The 12,029-nt window shown below is 36.6% G+C and overlaps 2 protein-coding genes across 3 annotated transcripts; both read left to right on the forward strand.

The window, feature by feature from the left end:
• Positions 1-369: 369 nt before the first annotated feature.
• Positions 370-2,562, forward strand: gja1a (gap junction protein alpha 1a). 2 transcript variants are annotated; one of them, XM_084096540.1, is made up of 3 exons: positions 404-639; positions 1,033-1,120; positions 1,236-2,562. In XM_084096540.1, the coding sequence occupies exon 3, from the start codon at positions 1,281-1,283 to the stop codon at positions 2,343-2,345; it is 1,065 nt and encodes a 354-aa protein (XP_083952666.1). In that variant the 5' UTR covers positions 404-639; positions 1,033-1,120; positions 1,236-1,280; the 3' UTR covers positions 2,346-2,562. The 2 variants fall into 2 exon arrangements, with proteins under 2 accessions (XP_083952665.1, XP_083952666.1); XM_084096539.1 differs by lacking the exon at positions 1,033-1,120 and having other exon boundaries at positions 370-639.
• Positions 2,563-10,335: 7,773 nt separating this feature from the next.
• On the forward strand, positions 10,336-11,473 carry fabp7a (fatty acid binding protein 7, brain, a). Its single transcript, XM_084097886.1, has 4 exons — positions 10,336-10,480; positions 10,624-10,796; positions 10,948-11,049; positions 11,175-11,473. The coding sequence occupies exons 1-4, from the start codon at positions 10,408-10,410 to the stop codon at positions 11,223-11,225; spliced, it is 399 nt and encodes a 132-aa protein (XP_083954012.1). The 5' UTR covers positions 10,336-10,407; the 3' UTR covers positions 11,226-11,473.
• The last annotated feature ends 556 nt before the right edge of the window (positions 11,474-12,029 follow it).

Below are 12,029 nucleotides of genomic sequence, written 5' to 3' on the forward strand. Positions count from 1 at the left end.
TAACGGGAATGAAAGCGAGGCTGTGACAGTGAGGGATGAACTAAACATACATCTCTTCAGTGGGTTGTACTGTTATTTAATGTGTTTTTGGATTGTTCTGCTTACGAAACACTGCAAAAAATATATTTCCAAGAAATTTCAGTCGGCAAAAAAACTAGACAAGACGAGCTGTGGAAACTAAAAGTGATCTAGGAGCTTTATATAGCTTTTACAGCGGATGCCAAGTCTATCCCTCACAGCCTCGCTTTCATTCCTGTCGTTGTCATGGTAACAACAGATGAACAGCGAACATAACATATTGAAGCCCGTTTACTTATGTGGTGTGTTACTTATTCTACACCAGATGGCGGTAATTCCCACCTTCACGGCACTCTTGTTCCAGGCCATTTTCTCCCAAAAATATAACGGAGATGGAGAAGTTCTGGAAGTTCAGAAGTTTGAGTCAGCTGACGTTTAACTTTTCTCCTTTCTGACTCAGTCCCTCCGACGGATGACATGAGGGAACATTCGCCGTAGGAGAACTTAATTTGATATCGAAACTAACGTTACTTATTAATAATTGGGAAATGTATAATTGAAATGTGTTACAGATAGTCATCGCAACTGTCTAGAAGTGTTGGGTTTTTAACGACTTTCCAGGTAAGAAATACGCTTCGGACAACATGGATTGGAGATTTGTTTACTTATAACTGCATGATACAACTCGGTATTTTTTGTATAGTATAGCATAACGGATTAGGTCTATACGTGTATGTTTTTGTTGTTGTTTTGATATTTTTTTTAATGGCGTCATTTAGTTCGTTTGGTTATAGCCTGGATCCTTGTTTTTAGAAATATATAGTTTTGTTATTAAGTAATTTAAATCTCTGCTGAAATGTGATAATCCTGAGTAGTTTGCATTCCAGAAAATACTATTTTTGTGATTATGTGATTATACTTTTTTTTTAAAAAAATATGTCCTTTAGTATGTGTTTTAGCCTATTTCCTTTGTTTTGATTTTTATATAGTTAAAAAAGCAACTTTTGTTTTTAGGTTAGCTGCTGAAAAGACAGAAAACCACAGAACATACATTCATTCAGAGTGGAGATTGACCCATGAACATTTCTGAAGATGAGCCAAGGTCTTGTGTTATTGTATTTGGCAGTGATATGGGGAGCGAGGAGACCACTCGGATGTGTATAACACCAGGGTTCATCTGTGTTTATAACACTCATTGAATTTACTCTCCTTTTCAGCTTGAAGGTTGGTCATCTGCTGCTCAATCCAGACCATCTTTCATCATGGGTGACTGGAGTGCACTGGGGAAACTTCTTGACAAGGTCCAGGCGTACTCCACGGCAGGAGGCAAAATCTGGCTCTCCGTCCTCTTCATTTTCCGGATCCTGGTGTTGGGGACGGCGGTGGAGTCCGCCTGGGGAGACGAGCAGTCGGCGTTCAAGTGCAACACGCTGCAGCCCGGCTGCGAGAACGTGTGCTACGACAAGTCGTTCCCCATTTCCCACGTGCGCTTCTGGGTGCTGCAGATCATATTTGTGTCCATGCCGACTCTCATGTACCTCAGCCACATCGTGTTCCTCATGCACAAGGAGGAGAAATTAAATAAAAAGGAGGAGAAACTAAGAGACATCCAGAGCAAAGGCGGAGATGTGGATGTGCTCCTGCGGAAAATCGAAACGAGGAAGTTCAAGTACGGCCTGGAAGATCACGGGAAGATCAAAATGAGAGGAGGGATATATTACACGTATATAATGAGCATCGTGTTAAAGTCTGTATTTGAAGTTGTTTTCCTGTTGATACAGTGGCACCTTTACGGATTCAAGCTGTCAGCCGTCTATACGTGTCAAAGGTTCCCTTGTCCGCATAAAGTGGACTGCTTTCTCTCTCGTCCCACTGAGAAGACGGTTTTTATTATCTTCATGCTGGTCGTTTCGCTGGTCTCTCTGGCCCTCAACGTCTTTGAGTTTTTTTACGTGATTCTCAAGAGGATGAAGGACCAAATCAGAGAGTCTGCGAAAAACTTTGAGAGCGCTTGTAACATCAAGCCCTGCCCAAGGAACCTGTCCAGTTATGGCTATTACAACGACTGCTCGGCCCCCGTCCCTAATCTGGGGTACAACCTAGATACGGGCGACAAGTCCAACTCCTCTGACAATTACGACAAGCAGGCTAATGAGCAGAACTGGACTAACTACAGTACAGAACAGAATCAGCTGGGTCACACTCAGCGCTTTCCATATCCTGAGAAAGTAACTCTGGGGAAGGATCTCCTGCTGCTCAAAGAGCTCGAACCTCGACCCAGTAGTCGAGCGAGCAGTCGGGCCAGGCCGGATGATCTTGACATCTAGAAGAAGCCTTAAACTGTGAAAAGGACACTGTAACTGACATCCAAAGAATGATGGTTCAGCCTATATATTTATTTTATTCGTTTTTTGCTATTGTAACTCATGCCAAACAGTTTTTTTTGTTTTTTTTTAGTGAACTGTATTTATGAGCCGTGATTGTGAAAATCAGATACAGTGATTTCACAGGTTTACTCTAAAATAAACATTAAATATATGGCTAGATGATGCATATGTGTCCATACACTCATTCAGCTTAAAATATGTAATGGAAATTGTAAGTTCTGTAACTGGTCAGCATTTCTTTTAAATTTTTCCCTCATTTTAAACACCATTTTGCCTTTACCTCAATAGACAAATGGATTATATATATATAATTAGAAATTATAAAATGGCTCTAGATGGGGTTTAGCATATCATATATCACCCAGGGTTATTCTTGACTACAACTAAAACCAAAAGTACTTATGTGCAATTTAGATACAGCAAACACTTTTATATTTATCAGAAAATAAGAGTGAAATAAAGTCTGTTTTGGAGCACAAGAAAATCTATCAAGTTTAACCCTACTGGAATAAATTAAGACCATTCATTCTACTCCAACAGGATCTTAACTTTTTTCCATTATTCTTTTTTCCGACAGCGTTTTTCCATTACAGGACGTTAGCCAGCGCATATAAATGGAGCACTGTTTTCTGGAATCTTTACAGTAACTACATAGTCTTCTGCTGTGGGCCAGTAAATATCAACAGCAAGCCACCTGACTGCTTATCAGTGTTTTCTGTAAAGTGTTGACATATATGTCGGTTAACATATTCACATAATTCCCCAGTGCAAACTGACTCCCTCTGATTGACAAATGAAAGCCTTAAAAGAGTCTGAAATTAAAACGAGTTAATTACATTCACTTTTTCTTCTGTTCTCAGAGTTTCCTTATTTATTTGAAGGGCTAAATGAAAACACATGCTTTCACTCAAGTCTGCCAACCACATGTGGCTGAAGAGAAAGGCAAAAAAAACCCTGTGAACTGTGTATTTGCACTTTACTCTAAAAAAGGTTTTGTGCATCAAGGACAAGGTGATGTAGCATAAAAGGAATTAGGAAATATTTACTATTGAATGTAAAAAATATTGCACATTTTCAAAGGCATTAAAAACACTTACAAGGTAAAATTGTTGGCATTTCTTACATTGCTTATTTGGATGATCAAATATGACCTTATGAAATCTGGCCCTTGTAAACATGAATGTTCTTCAGTCATGAAATGAGACTTTGAAGAAGGTTTAATAACTCAGTAAAACACCTAGTTTTCAACCGAAACTCTGCTTCTCAAGCTTTATAGCCTGGATGAACCACCAGCGACCAACATGATTACACTATAATGTCTCAAAAGTAAAGTGTTTGAAAAGTTTTAAACCTTACCGTAGTTGTTTTACATTGTTTATTTCCCAATATAAACTGAGAAATACATCACTGTTAGTCATCAGTAATTCTGTTTATGTTATGTCTGTCTGTCTCTGTCTAATTATCATCTCTTTACATTTTATCTCTCTCTCTCTCTCTTTCTTTCCTATCTATCTATCTATCTATCTATCTATCTATCTATCTATCTATCTATCTATCTATCATCTATCTATCTATCTATCTATCTGTCCGTCCGTCCGTCCGTCTGTCTGTCAACCATCCACCCTAGCAACTGCAAAGAGAACAGAAACACCCTAGTTACCAGCCAAAGCACCATAGCAAAAACTCCCTAGCAACAGTAATGCAACTACACAAGAATATACATTCAAACCAAAGCAATTCTCATGTTTTCAAACTTCATAAGGCCTAAATCTTCAAATTTTTCCACTGAGGTTGTGCTAACAAACTTTAAAACGTATTTTTGTTTTAAATTCCATTTTTAGGTTCAAAATAGAAACCTAGAAAGTACACATATAAAATGTAAGTGCAGCCAAGCTCATCTTTTACTCTTGCTTGGCCGACTGTAAGATCTGAGGCGGCCGGACATACCTTTCAGCCTGCCAGTTTAATTGAAAACAGCAGGGTCTATTTCTGTTAGTTCAGAACGCTCTGCCACACCGATTGCGTTATAACGTACCTTATATAAATTTGCGGTGTCTAATTGTGTGTGACTTTATGGAATAGCACATGTTTGATATCATACTTGCATAAATAACAGGACCACAAACTGTCTAAAAATAAACATTTTGTTCTCGGAGCGCTTTTGATGTAGTGCTTAAAGTCTTTGTAGAAACAGCTTGTCTTGGTCTATTAGGGTGAACTTTACATGCCATGAACATCAATCTTTTTTAATTACACTAAATATTCGCACTAAACCCATAAGCTCCATGGTTACAACCAGGCCTCTTCTTTGGCAATACATTTGGACAAACAAGGGAGTGGTTATAGGCCTTATGGTTTGTGGTGACACTGAGGTTTATTCAGCAGTACAGTCTAAAGTCAGCTCAACATTAAGTGTCATCATGTGATTTCCGCCAGGATTTCAAGCCGCTCCAAGATTTTTGAGATACTTTTGAGGGTGAATTTGTCTTCTGTACTGTGGAATGAACTGTGAAGAGACTTGGGATTATTGGGAAACAAAGGCAAAGGGCATGACTAGGAGAAAACACAATAAGCTTCACAGTTGGCATAGTTTTCTCACTTTTATGTAACAAAAACTCATGACACAAAATTGTTTTGGGCTCATGACATGACAAATAACTGACCTCGGTTTTAGTTTTTCTTCCTGTTGTCCAGAATTGAGAGAGTCCATGATGCAAATTCTGTAGATGACTCGAATGGAAGAAAACTGAAATATAGTTATTAAAAGTTTTATGAAGGAAGAAAATAACCAAAATTTAATTTAAGTTGGGATCAGAAGAGTTTCATTAGCCTATAGGTCACCTTTAACCTAGGAAACAGAAAACGTTCTGGCAAGGTTCTCTCAAAAACGTTCGTCCAGTAGCCTAACGTTAATAGAATGTTCGTTCAAAGTTCTCTGGTCTTTAATAATGTTCTTTAAATGTTACTTCTTGTTTCAGAACGTTTTCATAATGTTTGCAAAATGTAATGTTTCCTTAAATTTTCGTATAACCAAGAAAACGTTTTTAAAACTTTTTTTTTTTTTTTTTTAAAGGACGTTTTGAATCTTTAGAGAACATTCAGATATAATTGTTTTCTAACCTAATGGGAAGGTTAGCACGTTTTTAGAGCATTTGTTAGCTGGATGGTGCTTTCATGATATTTTGTCCTTTGCTAGCCTGATTTGTCATGCGATGGCACTATGTTGTCGTATGTCAAATGACGCGTGTGAAGATTCTTCAGAATATCTTTTGTTCCACTGGGGGGAAAAGACAAGATACGAGTTAGGAACGACATAAAGATGTTTTAATATTTGTGTGAACTAGTCCTTTAACCATGTTTTAATTCATACATCAGGAGCATTATAAAGTGTAGGTTAATGAAACTAGTGTGACTCACACCGTGAAAATGCAGAAAAAGTCTTGTTATGTCTGAATATCCCTAAATAAAGCATTTGTAACTAACTCTTCAAGTACAATATCGGCGGAAAATGTCCTAATTGACTTGCCTCACTGGAAGGACTGAGGTAAACTGCAATCGCATGTGCCCAATGTAACACGACTGCCATCTAGCGGCTGACTTTAAGAAGTGCAAATCATTCTGCACAAAGGACTGCAGAAATAGGCTGCTACACCATCATGGGTAGATCAGCGCTGTCACGTGATAGTCTCTGTTACTTTTCTCTACGCTGATCAGGATGATCCAATCACAGTAGAACGTTATCTATAGACTCATTTTATAGAGATTGCTGGGGAGCATTTTAAACACAAGAGGAAATAATAATAAATAAAATAAAAAAAACAATATTTTAATTGTACAAAGAGCAACACAATCACGCCCTGCTATTTTAAAGCTGCTGTCTGAGGCTTCATGCGACCCCTGGAGGGAGACATCTTTCCTCATGATGACTCGCCCAAAGCTGTACCAACATAGTGAGCGTGGTTACATAATATGTAATAAAAAAAATGTTCCATATAATTCATTTTTCATGCAGTTTACTACAGATTTACAGTGCTGTGCAATTTATTGTGTGAAGTGCATTCTTACGCGTCTAGGCTACTATGGCAAGCCGTTTTAGCATTAATGCCCTTGTTAGTCATAATTTATCTACAATATGATTATGACTAGTCATAATATGCAGTGAAGATATCTATAATGTTAGTCAGATTGACTAGTCATAATATACATTCTTGATTCTGAAGCATTATTCTTGTCCATCACATGTTTATTTGCTATATTTCAAATTTTTGGTGTATAATTCCATTGTTCTTCACTCTCGTCTTTTCAAAATGTATAATAAATAAAATCGGACAAGTAGTGTCGCAGCTTAACCTGTTGACTGTATAAACTTGGATTTACAAACATACACCCATATCACTTGTACTGTGCATTGCCGACAAATTAACATCTGTGAACACGCCAGGAAGGTGTTCATGTCATAATTCATGTGACAACTACGTTTATTTTTCACAAATGTCACACTTCCCGATTCACACCAACCAAACTCATAATCTCAAAGTGTTTTTGAAATCCCTTCCTGTGGAAGCTTCCATTTTTCAGCTTCCAAGCTTGTTCCTGTTGGTATAGACCTTATGCGCCAGAGAAACGAGGGCGCCGCCATCTTTAGAATATTGTCTTTGAACTTCCGTTTTTGCGGTCGCTCTGTATATTTCTATGGCATTGCTGTCCAGGAGTAATTAGCTTTTGAAGTGGATTTACTTTATGTAAAGTTAACGAAAGTTATCATGAGGATTGTAATGTTTAAAGCAGATGTCTTAACAAATGTCAGTCGACCGGGAAGATTTTAAAACGAGCCGTTCATTCATAAAAGACAACGAGCACTGTGCCGAAAAGGGGCGGGGCTACATAAGGTCTATACCCTATAGTGGCTTCAGCCTAAATAGGCTTGCTAGCTGAATGCATTCAGTTCTGATTGTGAATTGGGCAGTGTTGCAAACTTGGGCCATTTGGTTTAGCCACATTAGCTGTGTTGCTGTTTTGTTTTCTTTTTGTAGAATTTTTATTTCTTTTTGTTTTCTCCTGCACTGTAAATATGTTTGCATCTTCCAATAAAACACCATTTTCAGATTATGCATCAACTTTTTGTACAGGACGTCATTTCCTTTCTCCACTCCAACTGTTTGGCCTCCCTACAAGCATTTTGCTGTTCTCTGTCTTTATTGAACATTACACTACAGTTGGTCCGTTTTGCAACATGATTCAATTCAATTCACTGTGCTACATTGGGGCTGTTTACACCTGGCCACGTCATGCGTTTTCTGTGATCATATAGCTATCCGATCGTGAAAATACCAGGTGTAAATGCCCTCCGAAACGCATTCGAGACGGATTTAAATCCGATTGCTCAAACCACTTCAGGAGGAGGTCTGGGCCGCATTCCAGACAAAAATGGACAAGTGTAAATGCATCTGGTTGTTGAAACCACATATGCAAATTTTACTCCTCCCAACAATGCTAAAAAAATAAACGTATGAGAGCTTGTTATAGGCTATATGTCATGTTATAGCCAGATATGACGGCGCTACTGCAGCACGCATCACCGCAGATCTTACAAGTGTCGTTGCCGCTCTCTCCTATTTTAAATGAGCTGATGATCAATGAAATGCAGCTCATATAGGTTGCTTTCGGTGACGTGAACTCCATTAAATCTGCAAATAGAGTGGGAATTGAAGATCGGATTTATATCCGTTTTGCGAAAACACATTTATGTGACCAGGTGTAAATGGAATCATTTTGATAAATCAGATAGCTATCCGATCTGTAAAAACACATGAAGTGACAAGGTGTAAACAGGCCCATACATGCATTCTGCAGACATTTTACCATATGAATGCATCCAGATATTATTTAATAAGAATCCCTGAAGTAATTTATCCAGTAGTTTTTCTCTCTGTGACAACAAAAGCAGACGACTGGTGTTAGCAGTTAGCACTTAGCATTATCAACAAGATGCGCAGACTCTGGTGTGGGGGAGGAGCTGAGTAAATTCAGTCTCAAATCACAGAACGTGAACAGAGCAAGTACAGGGTGGGCCATTTATATGGATACACCATAATAACATGGGAATGGTTGGTGATATTAAAGTCCTGTTTGTGGCACATTAGTATATGTGAGGGGGCAAACTCCTCAAGATGGGTGGTGTGTACTAATATATACTAATGTGCCACAAACAGGACTTTAATATCACCAACCATTCCCATGTTATTACGGTGTATCCATATAAATGGCCCACCCTGTACAATTCAGATATCTTAAAATATAATTGTGATAGTTGAAACTGAATTAGAAATATCTATAATTATCTTTGTGTATATGTGACTTGTCAATTGAAGATAGACGATGTCATTACAGATATCTTTGACTTGTCAAAACCAGTGTTGTTTTCGTCAACGAAAACAAATGTAAAAATGACTACCTCCGAGCAGCCAGCGAAAAAGAAAAGAGCACAGAAATGTAAAATTGAATGGGAAAATGACTACCCGTGGCTGGAATGCATGAGGGACAATGAATACAAGGCCAATTGTACCATATGCCGTCGCGTTTTTTCTGTTTGTCACGGCGGAGTGTGTGATATTAAGCAGCATGCATCAGGAGATAATCTAATAATTCTATTGAATAAGTTCGCACACAAGGCTACAGAAAACTGTTGTGTTTATTTTTCTTCAAATGCAGTCTAAGCCGGTGAGTTTTGAATGTTATATGTTGTATTTGTTTAAGTTAAAAATAAAACATATTATAAACTAAACAAATCCATGGTTCATTGTTGGCAAAATGATCATGATAGCTTTTATATTTCACATCTATGTGGTTCAGTCTTGTATATTGATTAGGCCTACTTTGCTATTCTATAAATATATAAGTTGTATTATAATATGCTATAAGGTATGAAATATATTTATCTAAATGTATCAATTAGTTTCCACAATATTCACCAGAAGTCATCATTTCAGGGGTTATTTAAAAAAAAAAAAATGTTATGAATTGCAACACTTGCTACAACCTGTCAAACCTAAGCCCATTTCCAATACTTTTAAACCTAAATAAATTTGTTAAAGACTACTTTTTTTTTTTTTTTTTACTAAAATTGACTAAAACTTGACTAAAACCTTTTTGCGTTTTCGTCGACTAAAACTTGACTAAAACTATGAAGTTTATAAGTGACTAAAATGTGACTAAAACTAAAAAGCATTTTCGTCCAAAAGACTAAGACGCTGCCAAAAACAACACTGGTCAAAACCTATTTAGAGATATCTCGAATCAGATTTCTTACTATAATTGCAGATATCTCCTTCTGACTAGTTTAATTATAATTATGACTCGTCGAAATATAATTGTAACTATGTAAAAGATATTTATGGATAGTCAAACCATAGTTTTATATGTCAATTCAGCCTGCCATACTACAGATTATTGTGCACTGTGATGTGCTAAAAAATGCTTGAGAGTTACTATTTGATCAGTCATTTTCTGCATTGATGAAAGCCCCCGTAATGTATTTTTCTCACAAAAGTGCCTCAGAGATGCCCAGCTCTGAAATCATGTATAATTCAAACATAAAAGCATTAAGACCTGAAATTGCATTAAAATTATTTATCGTTATATTCTGTGCAATACATATTGTATGCATTTTTCTATTCCTTATCATTTCGGACACTATTAAGATGATAATCTAGATTAATTAGATAAAAAGTAACATTTTAATCTTTTCTCAAATGCAAAATCCCAGACCCATTATTGGATTAGTCTATTGAAAATACAGTGTCACTTCTCGCCATGTTTTTGAACAAATCACAGCTTGAGTAGATAAAAATCCATCCAATCAGCACAAACTTCCCCCAAAGCCCCACCTCCCTGACAGTATTAATTAGTTTGGGCTTTGCAGTCTGTAGACACTTAAGAGACTGTGAACTCAGTGACTGTACAAGGACCACTGTGTGTTTGATCACTGCTTTAAACTGTCATAATGGTTGATGCATTTTGTGCAACTTGGAAACTGGTTGACAGCCAGAACTTTGATGAATACATGAAATCACTGGGTAAGTAAAAATAAGATTTTATTTATTTATTTTCTCAGAAAGACATCTTAACATCATTAGTGCAGCCTGGTGTTTATGTGCAATGAATTATATTTTCTGTACAGTTTACATAATAAAAATAATTTTGTTCTTTTGTTCCACAGGTGTTGGTTTTGCCACTAGGCAAGTAGGCAATGTTACCAAACCCACTATTGTCATCAGTCACGAGGATGACAAAGTTGTGGTAAAGACGCTGAGCACCTTCAAAAACACTGAGATTTCTTTCAAACTGGGAGAGGAGTTTGACGAAACCACAGCAGATGACAGACATGTAAAGGTTTGTGTTCCACAGCATATCTAAAATCAGTTTTACAAAGCGATTTGACGTATTTTTAGCAGGTTGAGTCTCTTTTTCTTCTGGACGAATCTGATCATATATGATAAGCTATATTTTTTGTTTATATCATCCACAACTTTTCTCATTTCAGTCCACTGTAACCTTGGAAGGAGACAATCTTGTCCACGTTCAGAAGTGGGACAACAAGGAGACTAAGTTTGTCAGAGAAATCAAGGATGGCAAAATGATTATGGTAAGCAGCATTACTAATGTGTGTGTGTGTGTTTAGAATTGTAATTCCAAAGTTTTTTCTTCTTAATCAGTGTCATGGATATTAAATGTTCCTAAATATGCTCTCCTCGTCTTTGCTGTTTCCAGACCTTGACCTTTGAGGGCGTGCAGGCTGTCCGCACATATGAAAAGGCATAACGTCAAACTGATAGATGTTTCAGTGTTACCCTGGCAACTTGACAATATTACAAGGGAATTTTTACATTGTATTCTCCACTGAGAGTTTTCCCCTTTTTAAGACATTTGTTTTGTAAAACCTTTTATATAAAATGCACATTTTGAACTGTTTTTGAATGTTGCAGAATGTCATTAATGTTGTTGGACTGTATAACTGAGGCCTGCATTTGTGTCAAATTGAATGAAATACACACTTGATCAAAAACTGATTGTTTCTTTGTTTCTTACTGTCTAAATGCTTCATTCTTATTCACTGAAAAAAATTGTAAAAGAGAAATTTTAAACTTTTTTATAAGTTTTAACTCATTTAACTCATTTTTAAGTCAGTTTAATGCAATTTAAGTTGTAGTTACTTAAACATCCAAGTTGATTGTACTTACAAATTTAAGGCAGCAACTTTTTTTACAGTATTGGTTTGATCCTAAAGTTTCCATAGTCCTAATATTTGTCACTCAAACAAAACATTATATAGCAGTATGTACAGCGCACACACACACACACACACACACACAATACACAATTTCTTGAAACAAGATTTTCAGAAACATAATTTAAAACTATTAAGAACTATTTAAAAATTAAAACTAAACTAAACTAATTAAAAGTGCATATAAAATTAAAGAAGTGTATATTTAAATTATTTTCTCTAAAGTGAACAATCCCCAGTTTGCTTGCAATATTCATAATTGGAGATTTTATTGCTTGTTATTGCAAATGTTATCACTTCCATATAGTGCTAATGAATCTTAATGTAATTTGTGCATT

Source organism: Abramis brama, assembly GCF_963993115.1.
Source record: "Abramis brama genome assembly, chromosome: 21".
Taxonomy (NCBI): Eukaryota; Metazoa; Chordata; class Actinopteri; order Cypriniformes; family Leuciscidae; genus Abramis; species Abramis brama.